Source organism: Tachypleus tridentatus, chromosome 12 (assembly GCF_004210375.1).
Source record: "Tachypleus tridentatus isolate NWPU-2018 chromosome 12, ASM421037v1, whole genome shotgun sequence".
Taxonomy (NCBI): domain Eukaryota; kingdom Metazoa; phylum Arthropoda; class Merostomata; order Xiphosura; family Limulidae; genus Tachypleus; species Tachypleus tridentatus.
The window spans coordinates 84,926,833-84,951,273 of record NC_134836.1 but is presented as its reverse complement, the minus strand read 5'-3'; the positions used below and the strand labels follow the sequence as shown (position 1 = coordinate 84,951,273).

At 33.2% G+C, this 24,441-nt stretch overlaps 2 protein-coding genes and 1 long non-coding RNA gene across 18 annotated transcripts in view; 1 reads left to right on the top strand and 2 right to left on the bottom strand.

The window, feature by feature from the left end:
• The window catches only part of LOC143233865 (rho GTPase-activating protein 12-like), a 74,990-nt gene extending 72,697 nt beyond the window's left edge, over nt 1–2,293 (bottom strand). For 3 of the 6 annotated variants that reach the window (XM_076470686.1, XM_076470682.1, XM_076470687.1), the window contains exon 1: nt 1,672–1,783. The gene's annotated coding sequence lies outside the window, so the exon portion shown is untranslated. Of the gene's footprint in view, nt 1–1,671 lie in introns of all 6 variants that reach the window. The other 3 variants (XM_076470685.1, XM_076470683.1, XM_076470684.1) reach the window with 3 other exon arrangements.
• Nucleotides 1,856–12,153, top strand: LOC143233867 (uncharacterized). Its single transcript, XR_013018364.1, has 3 exons — nt 1,856–1,978; nt 4,570–4,884; nt 9,655–12,153. It is a non-coding gene; the product is annotated as an uncharacterized LOC143233867 (long non-coding RNA).
• The window catches only part of LOC143233864 (uncharacterized), an 85,673-nt gene continuing 72,559 nt past the window's right edge, over nt 11,328–24,441 (bottom strand). For all 11 annotated transcript variants that reach the window (XM_076470676.1, XM_076470674.1, XM_076470675.1 and 8 more), the window contains one exon: nt 11,328–23,820. In XM_076470676.1, coding sequence (XP_076326791.1) covers nt 22,551–23,820 — 1,270 coding nt within the window. In that variant the 3' untranslated portion in view covers nt 11,328–22,550. The remainder of the gene's footprint in view (nt 23,821–24,441) is intronic.

Below are 24,441 nucleotides of genomic sequence, written 5' to 3'. Positions count from 1 at the left end.
ACCACCACCACTTTGTTCAAAAATTTTTTACAGTTGGATATTTATAATCTGACCATATTGCTTTTAGTGTAGTTGCACTACTTATTGAAATTGAAATATTTTGAATTATCTTTATTTACTAATTTTTCTCATGGATGCATGCTCTCCCCCTTTTCAGGGAGGGGGGTAATTTCTAAAGTACATCATAGTTATGCTTTTCCTAGTTTATACTCCCCTTATACAGCTAATAAGTTCTTGATATCAAACAATTGCTTTCTTTTAAGGTTGTGCAAATACAGAAAAAAAAAAAGAGAGATCCAAGTTTAAGTATAAACAACAGCTAATCCCTCAAGTCATAAGCACAGCAACAAATTAAGACTGTGGTTAGCAGAGTGAGGTGATTTTCACACACTATGTCACAAACATAAGAACATAAATTTCTTTGCTTTTCTCTAGCAGGATAAAGTGATTATTATGGATTTAATGTTGCAAACCTCAAGACAGAAATTTTCTCTTTTTTCAACAGTAGAATAAGGTGATTATCATGGGTTTCATGTCACAAACTTAAGGATATTGTGAGTGGAAGTTTTCTCTATTTTTTCTATATCAGAATAAAGCGGTTATTACGAGTTTCATATCACAAGCTCAGGGACATTGTGAACAAATTTTTTCTCTACTTTTTCTGTTGAAATATATTACTTAAATATACAGCCAAATATAAAAACAACATATTTATACATATACAGTATTAACTAACAACTTTATAGAACAGGAAATGTGAAATTTGTTATAAAACTCATACAATTTGTAATCAGTAGTAGCACATTACAAGAGTAAAGTTAGTTTCTAATACTAAAAATAGTGGTGTTCTGAGACAAAACAGATTACAGACAGGACAAGTCAAAGTCCAATGGTCATGGCAGCCATACTCAAGTGTGGGTGCAGGTGCGTGTTTGAGTTAGACTTGGCTACCAAAATAGTAACATTAACAGTAAGCCAAGTCAGAAACTTACTGACACTTTCAAACTCAAATCAAGTTATTGCTACAATTTCGTTTACATGTTAAAATAAACTAATAATATGCTTTGATATTATTATTTATCAGGTTTTCTTGTTTCAATGAATACTCAAGTCTACACGCAATATATCAGTATCACTACTTTACAAATAAAACTGTTTTATAGCTTAATACTGCTCATTAGGCTTAGTAACCGAACGCAGTAAATTAAGTCACATTAGCATTGCTTCGAAAGAACGAAACAAATAAGGTGAAATACTAATCAGTGATGACGAGAAAACCCACTTGTACAGAATCGTATATATGTAAAAACGGCTGGTTTGGGTTATGAAAATTTTCTATGTAGAGGAACAAAATTTTCTTAACCCAAACCAGTTGTTTTTACATATATAAGGTGAAACATTCGCCAAATTAAAATATATTTATTGACAAATGTGAAAACGTTTCAGGCAACAAATTCATCAATTTCTTGAGGATAAAATGGCATTTGGAAGAGCTCAGTACTGTTAGCCCTAACTAGTGACTGAGTACTGTTATTATAAGTTCTCAACTTTCTTTCGCTTCAACTTACTAGCAGTAGTACAGTAATACTGCATTTGTAATATTTAAGATAAAATGATACTTGTATATACACACAACAAACAATATGTTTAATGTTCCTATTATAAACTTACCCAGTTCTGCACAGCACTGTAAAAAAAAAAAAAAAAAAGTAATATTTTTAACCTTTGCTAATACACTCTGACAATACTTCACTTTACACTGTAACAAAACTTACCCATCTATATCTTCACGTACCGTCTTCTTTAGCTACTATTGGTTCATTTTACATGATTATACTATTGCGCATGCCCAGTACATTGCTCGAGGTAGTAGTTTTGTTCGTTTTCCCAGTACAGCCTAGACTTGTATATACCAAAGTAAAACGCTATTCCCGAAAATGATTACAGCACCACAAAAATTATTTCCGCGGAAAACATGGTAAGCCTGCCTAAGCTATGATTTCAAAGTTATGATTCCGGTTTATGACCATGAATTCAAAAATGTAGAGAAATAAAACGTAATTTTACTATGACGAGAAACATCAATAGATAAGCGGATTCATGGCATTTAAATGTTAAACAATAGGATATCTGTGCTGGGTTCAACCCGAATATAGAAACTCGATTTCTATCGTTATAAGCCCTCACGAGTAGTCAACAAATAAGGCTCATGCGAATAATAAAATACTTCTGTAAATTCGATAAATGTTGTTCTCATTAATCGTACACATAAATTTTACACGTATAATCAACCACTTATGCGGTGATTGGTATTACAAAACCGAAACAGATTTTTCCAAAATTTGATTAATTCTATTGATCAACAATCACTTGCAACAGAAACTTACTCTAATTGGAGATCTCATGGCTATTATGGTATATAATGCCTTATTATGCAAGCGAATGTGTAATTTATAAAACAATGTCACGTAAACAAGCCATATACATGTTTTTTTCAAAATTTTTGCGAAAGTTACACAAGATGCTATCTACGCATTACCGGAAGTATTCTTACATAACTAAATAGTGAAATTTAACTATCGTTCTCAATACAGTATTCATGGTCTCCAACTGTATAGTGGGGTTGCTTTTGTTTTTCTTTTTGCGGCAACGAGCCGTGAATCATGTGCACCATGAATCACATTCCAAACATTCTGACCTACAACATCCAGTCATGTTTAACTATATTTATTTAATTGTGTGTTTTTGTCAACTACGACCGCTTTTACTTTTGAATATAATATGCTATTGAGTGTAACTTTAATAAATTTTTCTGTTTTATTTTTGATTTCTACTATTTACAAATCAATGAATTAATATAGTTATGCTGCACAGCAATGATAAGCATTTAGGAGGGAAGGAAGAAAAAGAACTTATGAAAATATACATATAACAACGATATTTTCTGTTACTTTCCCTGGATTTAAAGAGAGTTGTGGGAAAGGAGTTCATGCAGTCCTTTCTGGCGATAAGATTTTATCTTTCCGTAATTAAAACAGATGTTAGATATATTCAAATTTGTTTTAGAAATTTTCATATAGATATGTCTTCTCGGTAAACTGGATGTACAATCGTCATAAACATATACTAATCCTCTTGCTCAAGTAAAGGTTACATTCTACGCAATTTTATAGAATATTTTCCGAAGTTAACCCTGTATTTCTGTCTGCCTCATTTGTTGATACACGTATTTGTACGAATTATTATGTATTGACGGTTCTCTCCCTTAGTTACGCTTATTTGTAATGATCAGTGACTTGGGTAATGTAAATATTGAGTGATACAGTGGAGCGCCATTAAGCCGCGGACCAGTAAACCGTGAAATCGCTTAAGCCGCTGTAGCAAGTCTAGTGAGCGAGGATTATCGCGGCTCACCGCTAATTTAAGAACGTGTAAAAACGCGGCTTACGAATTTAATCCTGGCTTTATAACTTCAAGGGGATATTTAAAAAGGATGTGCTTTAATTTGGGAAATAAATAAAATATATTACAATAGAAATCGACCGTTAATCTACCTTATCCGCTCTCTATGTCAGCTTTATGGAGGCCGCCATTGTTACCGAATCACACCTTTCCATACATTAAAGTTAATCCGCGGTAAATCCGTGAAAAAAGTGATCAATAATTAAAGTATTATTTTTAATTCGATAATCCGATATAATGATCACGCAATGGCCCGGATGAGGTTCCTCGGCGGAGCTGTTAGCGACTTCGGCTTTTCAGTCACAAAGGTTTAAGCCGCGGTTAAGCAGGTTGACCCCCCAAATACCGCGGCTTAACGGCGCTCCACTGCATTGCTCTAGGACCGTGGTTTAGCTTTGAAAACAAAACAAAAATATGTTATGTCATTACTCTTGTTTTCTTCCTTGTGCTTATAAACATGAATTAATACTCTGTGTAACATTTCACGAGCCTAATGAGTTTACGAAAATTCCATCTTTATCTGTGGGTAACAGTGTAAATGAAAACTGCATCTTCAGTCTTCTCTATCTAAATATTTAGGTTTAATGGTACGATATTGAACATTAATATAATACAAATAGAAAGGTTGGACCCAAGTAAAAAAAATAAAATAAAAATAAATTTAGACCTTATACTCCAAGACCAATAATGTATCTAGTGTGATAGTAGGGGGTGAATAATAACATTATTAATGTTTATTTATCTTGTACATATTCAAAGTGATATTACACCTTTAGCCCTATCAGGATTACATAAGTAACGTCGTGTCACCCCTCTTTATTTTCTTCGTACATTTGACATTTATATGAAGAACTGTTTAGTCCTCAAGCACTCGCGAAATTTGTGCTTAAGGAATGTTGTTATTATCTGTTCTCAAAATTTCCTTTAATACCCTTTATTTGTATCCATGTAATGACCAGTGAAACTTTTCATGGTGAAATACGAAGTATTCTATTTCAAAGTTTATAAAACGAATAATGAACCTCGAATCTATCTTTAGTTTCTTTTAAATTTGTTTTCAGTTATAATAATATTTTATATTGTATTATGTTTGTTTTAAATTTACAGGAATATTCAAAAGTAAGAAGGCATGAGATAATGTTATTCTTGGGTAGCCGGTATGGTATACTAAGAGGTCAGCAATGGGAAATTATTCAGATGGAAGAAGAGTTTATTATGATACCATTTACTCAAGAACAAATCTGTAGCAAAATATTTAAAAAATGACTTTATATGAACAAAAGAATTGTAATTTTACTGAAAGTTCACGGAATGTCATGAAAATACACAAAACATATTAAACTTTATAGTATGGAAACTGGTGGTTACTTTGCGGTTTCAAGATTGGTTACATCAACTGACGTCATGTGGAAAGCGTGAAAGGTGATGTAAAATCCCATAAATTTATTGCACAGTATAATTACCATTCATGTACTAGTTATGGCTCGGCATGACCAGGTCTGTTCAGGCGTTCGACTCGTCATCTGAGGGTCGCGGGTTCGAATCCACGTCACGACAAACATGCTCGGCCTTTCAGCCGTAGTGGCGTTATAATGTGCGGTCAATCCCATTATTCGTTGGTAAAAGAGTAGCCCAAAATTTGGCGTTGGGTGGTGATGACTAGCTGCCTTCCTTCTAGTCTTACACTGCTAAAGTAGAGACGGCTAGCGCAGATAGCCCTCGTGTAGTTTTGCGCGAAAATTCAAGAAACAAACAAACAAAAACAAATATGTACTAGTTAGGAAAATTGTAGAGTTAAAAGATTATTGACTAGAGGACATGGTTTTTCTTGCTTTCTAAATTGTTTGACAATGATGTAAAGCACAAATGCATCGTATTATTACTACACAATTGTACCCAAGTACAATACTTTTTAGTTGAGAAATCGACCACTGACAGGATGTTGTGATTCTGTTTTCGAAATGCCTTGGTGATTTTCTGGTGAAGATCACAGCCATTATCAGAGTAGTAGAGGTTCTTCGAAACTACTAGTGGGTTTCTTTTGGATAGGACTTGCTTGTTTACTTAACTATGTGAGACTCCATCGTGAAGAGTGAAAGAATTGTTTTTACTATGAAACACAAACTGAATTCTTTTTCAATTTTTGTTTCCTTAGTTTTGTCTCTCTTTAATTTCATGAGCAGTTGCACAACAAGTGTTATGACTGAACATGAATTTCGCGCAAAGCTACACGAGGGCTATCTGCGCCAACAAGTGTTAATACAGATTTTCATTAGTCCATGGCTACCAGTTACTTGGAATAGTAAATATCAATTTATCGAGACTTGATGTACTTATCAAATGCTGACAAAAGAATGTATTGATATACAAGGCAGAAACAGAGTGGATAATATTACTGTTACATTACATTTTGCCTAAATAGTCTAGTTGGGGTAAGTTTCATTAGCAAGTTTATTTAATGAGATCTGTGAAATTGTATCATTTGCAGATTGAAGTAGGTTAGTGAACCATAATTGCAGTCTCTTAGTTTGTCGAAGTAGCCTGTGTAGGTTGCTGGGGTAATGGTGCACATTTTTGATGCAGTGTATCAAAAGTAACTTACATATGTGATGACGTGTAGATTAAGTCTTACATGTATGTAAATATGCATTTGTGATTGTATGCATACTATGCGTGTCATATGTATATTCAGCAAAAAGTGAATCAATCATAGTGAGCAAAGACTTGAGTGTGTATACTATTAGATTTTAATAGTAGACGTTGTGCGTGTGTATTAAGCACAAAGTTACAAAAAGGGCTATCTGTCCTCTGCTCACAACGAGTATCAAAACCTAGTTTCTAGCAGTTTTAAGTCTGCAGATATACCACTGGAGGCTAACGATAGAAGGAATTATTAACTGTGGGAACTGGCGTGTAAGGAATTATTTGAAGAAACAATGTTGTTGTTTTCACTTATGCTAATGCAAATATATAATTCTGAAACATTTGGTTGGTACTGGATTTTCTAGAAATAGATACGAGTACCAAAAGAAACTTTTCACACTTACAGGAATCACAGTTTGACCTTAGTTTTGCAAATGTTGGCCAGCAGCATTTCAGTTGTCAAGCTGAAATGTAAGACGAAACTATCTGAAGACAGTGAAATTCATAAACAGTACAACAAAGTTGGTGTATTCATTGTTTTCTTTGATTGTGATGAAATATATTTGATCGTGCAGATTGACAGTTACTCAAAAAACCTGGTTTTCTAAAAAAAATTATAAGGATTGTAACAGCATAAAACCAGTTATAGAGTATGAAAAGGGGGATTTTGCAGGAGTTCTTGAGGTGGAGTGTAATAAATTCATGTGAGATTTAGAAACTTTGCTCTTTGCTTAAATTCTTCTCGAGGAAGAGAGTAAACCCAATATGTTGGTGTTATTGAATTTCTAGTCGAGGTGAATAAATCAGTGACTTAACGGCGCTCAGACTAGTATAATCACCTGTGTAAGTATACACACTGCAGTCTCTCTCCTATTTACTTCCTACTAGACATGGGCTCTGTTGACCTAAGAACCAGATGGTAGTGGAGGAAAAGCAGCTGAATTACAAGTTACATGCGAGTAATCGTCATGGCTATGATGACCTCAGTGAACACATCTTGTTAAGTTTAAGCTTTCGATCAAGTTTTTCTGACACCAATTAGAATTCTTCTGACTCAGCATCTTGATACCTAACTTTTCCTTTTAAACTTCAACTTGACACTCTTCTGGCTATCTTGGCCTGTCAACTTGTCAATTGACTTATTTCCTAATTTTGTTATTACTCAGTTCCAAAGCTCAAAAGGAATTATAGCAGGAGATGGGGTTTTATTTAATTTTAGTGATACTACAGAGCTTCTGGCACTGCATTCCACATCTAGGGCTGGCCTGAAATTTGTCTTTAGAGCCAATTAATGAAAACATAAAAATATTTTATCAGATTTCAGGCAGTTAGGTGAAGCATTTTAAGTGAGAAAACCAAACAGTAGTGTACAATGTCATCCTACCATTATGGATAAGGTTAATGGAAGTTACAGGGTATTGTAACCACTGCTTTCTGAGCTATCAAGCAGAGTTTCATTCAAAGCTACCTTTATACTGTTGGGTAATGGTTCCTCAATTGCTACATAGTTATGATATCTGATGCTAATAGATATCATGCCTAAAACAACAACAGTTTGTATGACAAAGGCCTATCACTAGGAGTTCTAAATTCGGCTGAAAATAATTATGTTATTTAACTTTTAAAGCTACCAAGCAAGCACCTAGGGTAAAACATTTGTGTAATATCTTGTAAGAATTGTTCACAATGTAAAACTGAGTAGTAGTGGAATTAAAAAAAAAAAGGTAATGAAAAACTTGCTAACAACAAATATTCAGTACAGACAAGAATGTACAATTTTCACAAATGCACTGGTGAAGTTAGGTTTGTTTTTTAAATTTCGTGCGAAGCTACACGAGGGCTATATGCTCTAGCCATTCCTAATTTAGCAGTGTAAGACTAGAGGGAAGGGAGCTAATCATCACCACTGACCGCCAACTATTGAGCTACTCTTTTACCAACGCATAGTGGGATTGACCATCTCATTATAATGCCTTCACGGCTGAAAGGGCGAGCATGTTATGGTGCAAGGGGATTCGAACCCGCGACCCTCAGATTGCGGATCTAGCGCCTTATCCACCTGGCTATGCTGGACCTTAGAATTAGGTATATAATCAGCATGGATATGAATCATAGTTCCAAAGGAATTTTCCTGTATTTCTTTTCTGTGATGTCAATTGTAATGAGTGGATTGATATACACTGTATTATGAGAACAAAAATTAATCATGGCTGGAGGAATTTTATACAAATTCTTCCCATGGTTATTCATATCATTATAATAAAAGACTGAATTAAATTTATCGGAACATACATGGCAGACACTTATAATATTGCAACTACTATGACATAGTTAATGTGTATCACAAAATGCATGTACATGTGTGTTGTTGCACACTTATACATGGATATAATACAAAGTCATTCAGAAGTGGAGCATGACATGAATAAATAATCAATTACGCACATTCTACAATTGTTAAGCAAGATATAGCTAAAAATAAATAATATGATTGAAATTTTAAACCTTCGACATGTGAAGCAAACTGAAATTACAGAGCTGCATAACATCTTGAAAGATACAGCATATATTTGTTAATACTGGTGAGAATTTCACACTAAAATATTTATCATGTAGTGGATTTTCATTGAGAGATAGGAATAATGGATGACTCACTGTGTTTAGGTAACAAAGTTTTGCTTGATATTTTTGGATTGAACTGAATTATTCAAGTGTTTGTTTGAAGTTATTAAACACAAAGCTACACAATGCTTTACTCACCCCGGGTTTCTAGTGTTTGTAAATCTGCAGACACTGGGGGGCTTGATAAAATGAACTAGTGTCATTCTTAATGGGTTTTTATGTATGATGCTCATTTATCACTTTTAAATGGTTTAGTTTCGTATTATGATATTAATATTGATGTTAAATGGTTATATTGTTTATCTTCAAGGGCGATATATAATAGGGACCGGCCCAAAGATAGGTCGTTAAGCCAGCTTCTGTTTATCCTGTCTGTATAGGAAGCATCTTGAAAGTAGTTTTGATTTTATGTCTCACAAGCCCTTTCGGGGCTCGAGAGAGAACCATGGGCGCTCAAAAACTTTTGTTTCTCATCAACCTCACTTGCAAAATCAAGGTTTGGTTCTAATGGGAATGAATATTGATGCCACATGGCAGGTATGATACATACCGAATCAATTGTGGAAAGTTTTACATTGATATATTTGATTATCAATTGGTAAGGTGAGTGTTGCAGGCTCTCTAAATTAACGTAACATTAAGCAGTGTTCGGAACAAACCGTTTAAACGGGACAACTGGAAGAAAGATGACTTGGCTAATCAACGATAGCAGCTGGTGTGTTGGCTGGGTGGTCCCTTTGGTAGGTATGAAGACCAAGGCTTTGGTAAGGTAGCAAGCTACAGGATTAAGAATTTTAAAATTAAGAAGTATTGAACTTTAGTGAAGTGATAAACTAGAACATAACTTTAGATTAAAACTATTAACTAAAACATTAGTTTTAACTTTGTGCTATATATTCTAATTTTATGTTACATGTGCCTTTTCAGGGCAGGGATCACAGGATCCAACATTTAAAGGCTAATAATTTTGCTATGTGTGCGTGTGTGGAAATACCCTGAGAAAAATATTTTCACGGCCATGGCCCCGAATAAAATACCCTGACTATCTCCGGTGATGACCATCTATGTGTGCTTTAAATGGGAACTACCAAAAATTCCCACGAAAAGTATGCAGTAGATTTATTTGCTTCTACTACCACTCAACTCTCTGAAAAACTGTCAGTAGTGCTTCAGCAATTATCCTAATCATTTAATCAATCACGATTTTCAACATAACTGATGAATTCTATAATAATACATGGCAGAGTATATGTTATGAAGGAATACTGACATATCCTGGAAGTACTATCAAACCTACGTGGCTGTAAGCATTTGATCGTTTACAAAAAATCCAAAAGCCATTTCAGAATTTTCGATCCAGTTTCACAGATTTTAGATAACACTGGAAACAAAAAGAATACAACGCTTGAAATAAGTCAAATAGTAGTTAAAGCTCAATGACCAAGTATTTAAATCCAACAAGTGCATCTAATTGTTTTAATGGTTTGTTTGTTTTTGAATTTCGTGCAAAGCTACTCGAGGGCTATCTGCGCTAGCCGTCCCTAATTTAGCAGTGTAAGACTAGAGGGAAGACAGCTAGTCATCACCACCCACCGCCAACTCTTGAGCTACTCTTTTACCAACGAACAGTGGGATTGACTGCAACATTATAACATCCCCACAGCTGAAAGTGCAAGCATGTTTGGTGTGAAGGAGATTCTAACCCGCGACCCTTTGATTAGAAGTCGACATTGAGGAAAGGGAGCATAAGGATGATGATTACTGCTCCAAACACAATATATAAAAGAAAGACCACAACACGTAGTTTTGAGACTAAAAGAAGTATATTTCACAAAAAGTATCAGGATGAACGAGGATGCATATTTGTTTGACATCAAAGTTCTTCCATTTTTTTCATTTTCTATTTTTGTTAACAAACATAATAATAAAAAAAATGTTCATTGTGGTATATGAAATAATTTGATCAAAGCAATTTTTCCTTCCCGATTTGTAAAACGTGAATATTATTTTTTAAATTTGTGCAACTGAATTATGAAAAATCTGTTATTAACACCAAAACTTTTGTGAAATTTAAATTTGCAGGCCTTTGTTGTGGGTCCTGCATTCTGAGATTACAACAGCCCGAACGCCACTACCTTTTGAGAAACTAACCTTCGTTTTCTCAACCACTGACTTTTTTTGTGTTTAGAATTTATTTGGTGCCTGGACATGAAAATGGGTTTTCTTGGAGCAGTATCGTTTATCCCCCCACCTCCACAGCAAAATTATCTTGATTCAGATTTATAGATACCTGTTGCCTAAAGGACCCTTTGTACTACAGGGGCCATTGGGTTTGTCCAGCCTGGATCTCCTCTATTCAAGGCTCTCTGGACTTCTCCTAACTGCTTAAGACACCTTCAAATCTGCCATGGCGAAACAATCATTTTAAATAAACTTAAACCACAAAAATTAAAGTACAGCCCAAACCAACATCATGAGAGGGGCAAGAAGCTAAGGTTTCTGAGCACCTCCAGTAATACCCTTGAGGTTTCACCTCAGGGGATCTTATACTGAAATTGCTGCCATGTTTTGTTATTGTACGCACTGACATGAAGGTAAAATACTTTCTTTAATTTATTCAATCTTGATACAACACTGATACAATATTACATTTTTCAATAAGGTAAAACTGCCTATTAATTTACAACTTTAATCATAAATAAGAAAAGAAAAAATGCAAACTAATATTGAAGTAAAAAAAACTCCTTAGTGATTTCCAGTTGTTAATTAAATATATAAATAAAGCACATGTCATAATATTTACACAATATAAAACAGTCTTTAATTAACAGTGCATGAACATATTTTTAACAACAAAATGCAACACAATTTACATATACACACACAATCACAAAAATAAAACTAAATAAAAAGGTAAGGACAAGAAAAATGCAGAGATACATTTAAGTTTAAGAACAAACTAAGAATTAAAAAGAAAGAATAATAATTCATATACAAAACAACCCTGAAGAAAGATAAACCACATATTGAAACTGAATTTTTAACATTGAATCATCAATAACAACTCCTCTTGCAAAAGGTGGTAATGTAATATAAGCAGCAGTGACAGAAGAATAAAATAATAAAACACATTCTGAAGTAAAACAACCCTTCTTTATATATATACATACACATATATGTATATAAAACAACTATCCTTTAAGAGAGTTAGCCATTTAAATTTGTGAACTCAAAAGGAAAAAATTAAACACAACCACAAACATCAAAGACAACTCCAATGTTAAATCAACACAATTTTCACTGTTAACCATAACAAAAAGTAAGAAAACTCACATTTTAAAGTAAATGTGGCCAACACATGCTCTCATTTACTCAGAAAAGAAAAAATACATATATAATTGCAAAACATAAAATAACAATCCATTAACTCACACATACATACACATTATATATACAATTACTGAAAATTAACTTTTGCTCTATGGTCTTTCATACATGCTTACATGCATGAAAGCGAGAAGTATAAGAGAACCAAAAATAAATGATGAAAGTGGTCCACGGTAGGCTTATTGGAATAGGGAAACATAAGAAACCACAGTAGGTGCACACTATTTAGGATAAAATGTAATTAAAATCATGAACAATTCAGATATATACAACAGACAGTTTTCAAATTATGATTTGAGATCATATTTATAAAGATCTTGCCAAGTGCTTTCTAAAAACATAAAAAATTAACATCATTTTCAAGGGGGTCACTTGTTTTGTTTTTTTGTCCACTATCGTATATATAAACACACACACAAATACACAAAATATACACTCACCTCAGAAATAAGTCACAGCTTTACTATACTTACTAGGCCTCCATACACTTGGCTTCAATTTCCTGACAGTAATACCCAAGTATTGCAATTTGCTTTCATGTGGACCAGTTTATGATCACCTTAGGTAGCTTTGTATGGAGTTCCTGAGATCTTCTCACCGAGGGTGCCTCACTCAGTGTACATCGTTTGTGGTCACCTAGTTTTTGATGTCCATGTTGAGGCTTCCTTACTGATAGCAAGAACTGCTGCATAAGCCATCTGGCTCATCTGTACTACCATTGTCCTAGCCCTTGATGAGTATCTTTCTAAGACTTGAATGCTACTTGAGATTATACAAAACTAGAAAGCTCTTCTTGAGTTTAAGGAAGTACTAGACCTATTGAAGATGTGAGTCCATATGTCATCTCCTCCTTGTGGTGGTGCTGCACCATACAATAAAGCATATTACTGGGTTTTATGGCTCCTATATCTTGTCCTCCTCAAGTAGTGTCAACAGAGGTGTAGACTCCAGCTATTGAGAAACTTATAGGCTTGTTTGCTTCAGATGGGACAGTAGCAATGTAACTGATCCAATGCTGGGAACATTTCAGCACAAGGGTCTTCAGTAACACTATTGGACATCACTATCACCTTATTCACTAGTTTGGTGAGTAAGTAATGAGTCTTTCTCCATGGGCTTGCTAACAGTAAAAAATAATCCAGCTTGCAACATTTTTTAGTCTTTGACTATTGGGGATCTTATAGTAATTGTGGTGCTTGAAGGTCAATTCATAATCCATGATAATGCACTCAAATACCAGAACTAAACTGGAACACTGTATCAGATCATGTCAAAGTTCAAAGCAAAAACTGCCCCTTGAACTGGTGCAGATAGTCTAGTTTCTTTGCACCAACAAATACTCAACCAACCAACCATAGACTTGACTTTAAACATTAAAAGTCCAGATTACATTGCAAGATTGATACAGCTAAGTGTATATGGTAATGGGGTGGCAGGTAGGGGTCTTAATGCATAGTTATGGGCATGAACCATAACATCAACTAACTGGTCAAGTGACATGCCTTACAGGCTTAATGTGTGGTAGTCACACCCAACATCAACTTCAACTGTAAATTTGTGCCCAGAGAAACTGAAAGCTTTCTGATTTAAAGAAATAGAGGCAGTCAATCAAGTCGATTATAAAATCAGAAACCATAGGATTAAACAAATCTGAACATAGGCAGTCAATATATTTGTATATAAAAGAGACTTGTATGTTTTTCATGACAGAATGAAAACTCAGATAAGTATGTAATCATATGATAGTGCTCAATTGGGTTACCATGCATAGAGGTCACGCCAACCACTTATAGCCTGGTGAAAAATATAGATACATATAAGAGTGAGAGTATGAAAGATTGTGGCATGTGCAGGAAATCCCATGTTGCATACAAGTTAACAGCTCTTTGTGGTGCAGAGATATGTAGCATTTCTGAACATACACTTTTTACATACATCATTTACTTTATTATCCATTGATTTACCATGTTGTATTGCAGCATACTGTTTAATACTTAATACATTGTAGATTTTTATTATTGAACACTTTACAGTTGTGTGAATTTGTGTACTGTGTCCTTCTCTGTAAACGAATTGTTGCAACTCAGAGAGAAATATATCTGAAATGCTTAGAACCTCCTGTTGTAATGGGCCTAATTTCTGTGCACTGCTGATTATGATGATGAACTTATGTGAGAGATACCACATGATAAAAGAAAACTACCATGAGGCCTGATGTCACATGCAAGGAAACATAATATTTATATTGAAACAGGAAATAATGTTTTTATAAAGTTCACACAGAATTTAATTAGCAATTAAAATAAATAGTATTTTAATTATTTCAAAAGGATTTTAAAGACATTTGTCTTTGCTGCATTATCTGAACAAACTATTATTTTTTTCATATACACACAAGTCAATATATTTGTATATAAAATAGACTTAAGTTTTTCAAGACAGAATCAAAATTCAGATACGTACAGGAGTAGGTATGTTTGTTTTATTCACCAGTCTAACACTACAACAGGCAAAGTTTTATGAACAATATAAAACTAGAAAGCTGAAACACAACTGCATGAAGCTATTTCATGTTGACAGATAATACTTCTCACATCACGAAATTACATAGTAAAAGCATTCAAAGCAGAAGAACTAAATGAAGTGTAAACTGCAGTGCATTTTTTACTTGTTCAAAAAACAAACCCTGTCCTATAACCTTTTTCTTCTATCACAATCAAAAAACAGGGTAATCAGGAAACATGTTTCACATTAAACTACTTGAAGCTTGTTTGTTGTTTAGAACAAAGCTGTGCCTACCTATTGGATTGACCCCAAAATTTTAACTCTAAGCCCTCAAATTTATTACTGTGCCACAAGAAGGATGAGGCAAACCACTTGAACAACAGAGTTTTGGTGTAATTATACCAACGTTTGAAGTACTTTGTATCATAATATTCATTTTGTGTTATTGTATTATAAAATAAAACTTTACTTTCAAGCCTATACTATAAAATAAATGATATAGTTGCACTCATAAAATACTTTGTTCCTCCACCTCAATTACATTATTAATGCAAAATCACATTTAGTTTTACTCAAAAATTTTCAAGGATTTAGAGTAATAGAAAATACAATCCTCAATTCATTATCTATTAATGCACAACCAATAAAGGCATAAGAATTCTGATAAGTTAGTTTCTTAACTTACCTTAATAGTTTCAATTATTTTTGATGCTATAAATTTATGGAAAAATTCATACAACTTTCATTTACCTCTGAACTAACATGTGAAGTAATGTCAACTTAAACTTCAACCACATTTTTCAATTTTGCAGTAACTTTCTAACAAAGCATACAGTAATTTTTCACTAAAAACAAAAAAAAAAGACTAGTTTAAAAGTGTTGAGAAATTCAAATCCATGTTCACAATGTGTGAAATAACAATCTTGTATATCACTATTAATTCACCCTGGTCACTGAGATTTCAGTACATGCTCTTTGCTTTATAAAAATGTTTCAGGTTGTTCTGTACATATCCATATATACAATTTGAAACAAATTATTAATAAGTTATTCAAGAAACTTTTACCTTAATAGCAAAGTTTCTAAACAACTGCTCATCACTTACATTTCAAACCAGAAAGAATAACATATGTTAAATTCTATGAGAAGAAAAACATAACTGTTTCTGTAAAAAGTTTTGCACCATACTTCCTGCACTAATGTTTCTAACAAATACCAAGCATAATAATCACACATATATACTCTGATGTAATAAACAAATCTTTATGTGTTTGTCGAGTTCATTAGCAGAAACAATTAAACAGCACATTTTTCTTCTTTGATGCAACTTTTAAATTTAAAGTGAAAGTTATTGGTGTTGAGTAACAGTGATACTTATAATGGAATACTGTGAAAATAAATACTAAAACAGACATTAATTCATACTGCATCCGGTCAATGATCAAATAGTTACTAAGTGGCAAACTCTTCCTAAAAAATTACAATTTATGTGGTAAATGTTTCAGTACATTTTGACCCTGAAATTCTTGTCATCTGATATAGATGTAAACACACATTTCTATTTACATGTTATCCAGAAAGTTTAAAAAAATATATGTTCTGCAAGATTCTAACAACTTACTGCTAAAGTACTTAACTTAGTGATGACATATAAATAACATTAATTCATTAATACTTAAAAGAAAATACAATTCATTAACAACTTTCAATTTTTAATGGAATATTTTAAATAAATCGGTGAAAACAGATCATACTAGGTATTGAAAAAACAACAATACAGATTTGATTTTAAAAACAGCCCTATGAGAAAGATGGGTTGTCTTTAAATTACCTGTGTATCCAAATGACAGAAACATCTGTTCAACTGAAAAATGATGTTTTTAGTCTATGACTAAATGTGTGTATATCTGGAATCTTCAAAGGACAGTACACAAACAACATTAGAGTCTGGTGCATAATCTTAACAACTTAATCATACATTCAACCAAAGGGCATATATATAATCATATTGTTGTAAGGAAATTCTTATAAACAAGTGTTATCCATACTTCCATGGTCCCTATCATACACATTAATTCACCTGTTAAGAACACGGGTTACTGGATCTATTTCAGAAGTTTCCAGCTTACCATTTTCAGTTTAATTTTTTTTATATAATAAGAAACAAAAAGATTAGTGCACAGGTTTACACAAACAAGAAGTTCAATAAAATGTATAGATATATTATTGTTATTTATAAATAATAAATTTAAAATATTACTTATTGTGACTATCACAAGGCACTTCAGCCAACTGAGTAATAAAACAATGTACATTGCATTTACTTTTGAACATTCAAAGCTTCTGTTCTACTGGAGTTGCTATACAAACATCAGAAGTCAATAACTTAAAAGAAAGCACAACCATGATTGTCGTCATGATTATTACGTGACAACTCAATAATGTTTCATATCAATATTATAACCATTTCAATTGCCATTGCATCAAAAACTTCAATTCTTTAATTTTATTGTGTTAGAAAACACATTACTAAAATTATCACTTGGTTTATTACAATTAAATATAGAAATGTGAAATTTTTGCTTAGGCTTTTAAATCCTTAAATTGCAATAAACTGTATCTAAATATAAATATTTCCATGACATTTGATTAGATGGCACTTGGGTAACATTGTATAGCAGTGCTTGATTACAATGCTGCTTAACAGTCATGATTCTCTTGTATGAAAATACTTTGGAAAAAAAAAAAGGATTTGGTATTAATATAGTTGTTATTAATTACTAAGTCAAAGACTATTTGGAAAATATTTATATTGGTACAGAAACTGAAGAATATTTCATTCAAGTTGCTTGAGATAGAAGCAACTTGGATCTGTATAATAATTTGGCAAATGCACTGAAAGGTATTACTTTGGCCTTGGAATAATAAAGAAAAATTCTAACAGGCACAAATGTTCAAATTTAAAGAAGTTTCTAAGAATTAATCTACTGCAGAGTTAAGAACCACATGAAATTCAATAAGTAAATACATAAATCTAACATAAATGACCAATATTTACTTGAAGTTCCAACATTAAGTATGAGAGACAATATTATTTGTTAAATGAAGTGAGAGTAAAAAAACTTAACTTAGAAAGGAAAAAACTAAAGGCTCGTTATTCTAGAAACAACTGTTAATGATATTCTTACAAATTCTTTATTTAAACATGCACAGTCATTTAGCATAGTGGAAAGAAATAGAGTTAACTGCTTTTAGTAATCCTAAAAATAAAATATAAACAGTTAAAATGAAAGATAACACACTTATATACGTTTTTTTTTATTAAAAGAGTAGGAGCTATTATATGGCCAAATATTTGTTAGGGAATCTGAAGAAAAATTAAAGTTTATGCAGTTTAGCAGCACTGATTTATAATTAAAATGTTTTTTGAATAAAAATTCATACATATGCAATATAAATATGTGTGTGTACACATATACGTGTATATATTTTCACACATATACACATCTACGTCAACATGAAAACACCAACCCTATAACACATTGTATAGTGTTAAGTATTAAAAAAAAAATCAAATGAAAAACAGATATACTAACACAGATGTTCTGTAAATATATGGCATATACATACAAGTAAAATAATCTTTAGTTATCATTATCTATACCACATAAACACAATACTCCTTTTTTCTGAGATTCAAGTATTTCAACTTAAGATGCCAAACCACAGCAGGTTAATCAGTGAGAATAAAAAGAGAATTGCATTCAATAAGTTGAATGAATATCATAGAAATTATTTCAGAAAATGTCAGTGTTACCACATTATCCATATGTATATTTAATTATAAAAAAAGACATACTAAATATTGTTAAACTTTTAATATATGTATATATATATATATAAAGGATATATATACAAGTATCTTCACAGAAATCATTTACTTTTATTAAAAAAAAACATTTTGGGATGTATGTTTTGTACTTGACACAATATTCTATCTTTTCCAAAAGATAACACCATTGAGGGAAACTATTAAAATTATGGAATGATAGCAAACATCTGCAGCAAATACAATCTGAATAAAATATATGTTTATATAGTGACTATAAAATGTAGTTTGATAATATTATTGATGTTTATCAGGTTTCTTTGGCTATATTTACTGTACATCTTCAAAGTCTTAAATATAAAGCTTGAAACTTGAGACTTAAAAATACAAATGTGTAAATGAAGTTTCTACTATCAGTGAATTTTTAAAAAAATATTGTATACTATTTTTTTTATGCCATTGTCAATAGGTTTGCCCAGCTCAATAATACCTTAAACTAGTGAACCTGCATGGCTGGGGCAAAATATAGAATACATTTACCATTATAGTGTTTCTCTATCTAAGAAGGAAGTTAAGGAAATCTCAAGCTTACATAAAAGTAAACAACTTACAGACTGTGTATGTAGCTTAGAATCAATTATCATAAGTTAACATTTTCTTACACTGAAAATGTGTTTCCAATAGATACTTAACTCCTCTCACCCAAAGCTATCTCAATCCTGGACTGCCCTCTCAGCATTATTAAAAGTTTCCATCAGCATTGCACCAGTCTGTTAGACCCAACCAGTTTCAAGCCATTACAGAACATATCCTGATCATATAACTACCCTCCACCAATTATACTGTGCTATTTGTACTAGTGCAGCTAGCGCCCTCTACTATTCTAGAACAATCCTCATAATATATAAAAAAAGTAATATGTTGATACAGACATGTGTAGAATTGTCCCAGGAAGAAGATAATACTTGTCCAAGGAAGACACAGCTAGGTTGTGCAGGTAATGTCCAATGAATGTACTGGGTATTGGGAGTAGTTCACATACTAGTCTGAATGACTTCTTCCAAGGGCCAGTGAAGGTTAGCAGCTAGACATAGTTAGATGACAAACAGGATGTAAAGAAGCACTGTGCAGTTGGCAAACTTCCATGAACAAGTCAGAATACAACAGTTGTATGAGTTGACAAACCCAACCATTGAGTGCAGTAGAGGGTAGACCATGTGACACAGAAGGAATACATGGAACAAATAGATAGAGATGATAACATGAAAGGAAGCAGTATGAGCCATGTAACATCTCAGGGAACAAACTGGACAAGCAATTTTATCCAAAACTGAACATGTGTACATGTGGAAAGTAGGAGAGAAGGCCAAACCATCTACCCAGGAAGCAAATGTCTAGGGAAAGAAGGCCTGATGTGTTCCTTGTACCATCTTTCTCACAAGTCCTCTTTCTTGCTTGTAGTCATCATCATTCCAGTAATCATACTGTGGATGTTTCATGCATCCCTTCCCATTCCTCTTATATTATCCTTTATCCTTATCATGCCTTCTTTCCCTAGACATTTACTTGGATCATTTCAATACCTCCTCCTGTGCTTGAGGCTGACCTTACTTGGTGGATTAACAGTGGGGATTCCTATTCCTCTGCCTTGTATGGAATTTAATCTGCTTCCCATTGCTTCTTTGGTGGGTTGTGAGGACTTTTTTGAAAACCAAGAAATTTCCAGTTGATGATCCTTTGAAGAGGTTACTCTCCATTTTCAATATCTCTGAACTTTTGGCAGTTCATCATATTTTGAACTACCTACCTTGCAATAAACCTCCTGTACAGAGTCATTTTTCATCTTATTGCTTCATATTGGCAGCTTGGATGTATTTCCTTCTGCTTTTACTGGAGCATCATTTCTTGCACTTATCTCTGTCCCAGTATCTCTTCCAACAACTATGATTGGACATAGTTCATTCCATTGTCACTAAACCCCATCTTCACACATAGCTTTTGTCTGGTATCTTGTCTCAGCTCAGGGACTCCCCCTTGTGTAGCATCTTTCCCATTCTATTCAACCTTCCTCCTTGTCTGTGTACCAGAGGTAGTGATCTACCTTCAGATCTTAGTCTATTCACCATGGCTTCTGTCCTTTATATTCTTCAGTACCTCATCTTTCCCAGTTCTTCACCAGGTTGTTTGTTCAAGTTTTGTTCATGTCAACTGTTTCTAATTATACGGCTACCCTGTTGATCACCTCCTGGTTCTGCCATTTTGAAAATTTTTATCTTCCCCCTGTTATTTTCTTCTTTTTCTTTTCATCTTGCCCATTTTCCATGTTTCTTTGTTTTGCAATGTTGAATTTTAATTTTGTCCTTCATGCCCTGTCCAATTCTGCATTTGAATCTATTGCTATGTGTTCCTTGTACCATCTTTCTCAGAATTACTGGTTAAAAAGTATCCATTGAAGGGAATGTATATATGCTCAACCCAAACAAATGAGAGTTTCCAAGGAAGTCCACATCCCCAAAAGAGAGAAAACCCTTACAGAGTAAGAAAACGAGAGGGTAGGGATATTGGGACTGCCCACTCCACATCCCCAAGCCAAAGTTGAAATGGTTGGGCTCTGATGAAGACTGGAATTGAAGAAAACTACCCAATGGAATAAAATATTGAGTGGGGTTAAGAAGGAACTTCTCCAAATGGATAAGAAAACCTTACCTGATTAGTTTTTCAAAGAAATAATCAGATGTTATTATATATGTAAAAATGGCTGGTATGGGAAGAGAAAGCACTATGTAGAGAAGTGAACATAGTGCTTTCTCTACCCATACCAGCCGTTTTTACATATATAATTTTCTTTACAAGTGAGTTTTCCTGTCATCACGGAAGCAGATGTTATTGTCCAACTAGGCAAGGGAAGAAGCAAACAAGACTCAGTTGTCCATGAAAAGGAGAGTACAGAGACCAAATAAGTGAAAATGATGGACAAAAAAGTGTACCACTCAACAAACTACAAAGAGCCAAAGAAGGATCAAATGACAGAACTGGGAACTGAAAGACAAAATCATCATGGATGAATCAAAGAAAATTATATGACTTTGGAGCAGTTGAAATATGAAGACAGGCATCCATCATGACAATTTCTTTTATCCAGAGTCCTGCAGAAAAACAAACCCTGAAGTGAGAGGTGTAGCAAAGTAGCTCCAGATAAGAATTCAATCCAGGACAGGTCTCTAAGCTCTCATCTTTCAAGGGGCAACAATTACCCAGGAGTAAATCCTCAGTTGAGTGGAACCTACAAACTGAACAGATACTTTATGTAGTAAGTCTTGAACAGACTAGGCAGGATGACTGGAAGAGGACTGGGGAGTGGATAGAGAGGGGGAGTAGAATTGAAAGCAAAAACTTCAGATAAAATCTGTGGAACCCATGGAACTGTCATGAGTGTTTTAATATACTAACCACATCAGGCTATCTGATGTGTCCACTGACGGAAACCAAACTTCTAATTTTATCAAAATAGTTATATGGTTCTAGAACTAGCTACACCAGTGTAGATGGTGCAATATAATTGGTGGAAAGTAATCACATAATCAGCACATGTTCTGAAATAGCACAAACTGATGGAGTATAAAAGACTGGTATGCTGTCAGTCAAACATTTTAGAAATGCTTAGGAAACAGTCAAAAATCAAGACAGCTTTGGGTGGGAAGAGGTTAGTTTTGGAACAACATTAAATATCTGTGATAGGCAACTGGTAAGTTATAATTTTGGCATTTCTTTGCATTGATTTTACACACTGAATTAGTTTGAAATGAATACATAAAAACCATGAAAAGTACAATCTTGTTCATATGTTCCAATAATTTTGTAAAAAAAAAGGATTTTATACAAGTAAAACCAACCCAAATAAAATCCTTTTACACACATATATGCACAGCACATTTTAAGAGTGAGAACTGAGATATACTGTATTCTATATACATATTACTTTGTGTGCAAATAAATATGTAACTATTTCATATTTTCATAAAATAATTTGGTTTACATAAATTTACCGTATATTTTATCAAAATAAAACTGCTGCAATAAATTCAACTAATTGCATAAAAATTTAAATGTAAAGTTTCCAAACAGTGATAGGTTGTCTACAAAGGCTCGATATTCCTTGTTCTTGACCTCCAATCACATACATACAAAGTTCCCATTCATGTTGATCTTTTTTTATCTTGGATGGACTTCTAAGAGGGTTTGGTCTGAAAATTTTCCAATTTTTACTTTGTCTCACTACACTATCAGACAAAGTTTCTCTTTGAATAACAGATGGTATTACAGTTGCTGTTTGCTTAATATTCATACAACTGTTTTTCTGGGAACTTTCTAAAATGTTTTCTACCTGTTTTGTGTTATTATTTTTTAGAGAATTATGACTGTGGAGTTTGGTTAAACTGTCTACTTCAGTTGGATTAAGATCTTTCATTTCAATTTCCTTCTTATAATTTAACAGTTGATCAAGACTCACTGGATTTAAAATACTTGCAAAATCTTGATGAAAGTCTTTAATGCAATTCCACTCATATTCAGTAACTGACTGATATCCTGAGCTTCTAGAGGCTGAAAAAGGGATTCCAAAGTTGTCATCACCTGGACTATAAATTTTGGAATGTTCATCCAACAAAGGAGATGTAGCAGATGTTTGTTCAGAAATTTTTATTTTTTCAGAGGCAAGAAAATTTGTATCTTCTAAGTTTATTAGCATTGCACCAGTAGAAAGTTTTCTTTGGTTGCTCCACCCTTCAGGTTTCATATCTTTGGCACAGTTATCAGTATTTCTGTCACTCATATTCAGTAGAGATGTAGATGTGTTTTTATTAGGAACAGATATCGGGGAATGTGAATCAATACTGAAAGCATCTATCAACTCATTTGAGCAACCTTCCTTTGGTGAAAATATTGTGGTTTCACTGTTTGAAAATTGAAGCAAGTCCTCACTGGTGACTTTCTCGTTACTGGTCCAACAGAGTCGATAGAGAGATTGAGACATCTTAAGCTGCCGTTCAACATGGCCTAGATCGGGGATTCCAACAGAATCCTCTCTTTCTAGTACTTCTAAATTAAGAGGCATTAGTACATCATCTCGAGACAAAGACTTGCACTGAAAAGATGTTTTACTCTCTGGCTCCAAGCTTTCATCAGAACTAATTGACCTTTGGGTAAAAATGCTGGAGGTAAAACAAGGACTTTCTTGAAGTGAAGAGGTTTTCTCCAGGAGGCAGACCAACTGTTCTTCTTCAAGAGTTTCATCAGAACCATACAGGACATTGTAACAACTGTTATGTGAATTGCTTAGCAAATTACCACTGTTATTTGCATCTCTTAAGGATCTGGAAAAAAAAAATCAAATATATTTATGATATCGAAAACAGTGTTTCACAATGAAATGCTAAACACAAGCATAGTTTTTATTGGTTACTCATATACAACTGATCATGTAGCATCACGTGGTCCTAAAAAAACATACATTGCGAGTTTTAAAATTATTAAGTATGTATTATATTAAATATACATTTAAAACGTATAAAAACCCTGTATCCAATATTAAACCATAAGTACTAACAGTAATAGAAATTAAATGAACTTTAAATTTTGATAATACATTATTTAAGAATATAATACATCTATTTTAAATCAGCTGGGTTTATTACAGCAACTGTTTTCAACAAATTGTGTTTTGAGTAGTAAGTGTCCACTTCGTGTGAATGACCCATAATTAAAACCTTACTGACTTTATACAGCTTGTTCTTTCCTGTAGCATATTACCTTTGTCTATTTCACTTTTCAGAATAATATTCTTAAACCGAAGTTTTAGTAATGCTGTTTATTTAAGAATATGTAAATTAAGATAATGATTGATGTGTTGGGATTAATCTTAATTAGAAAAATCTGATGTGACAGTCTATTTAAGCAATAAGAGGATGTAAACTAAAACCACTGTTCATTCACAT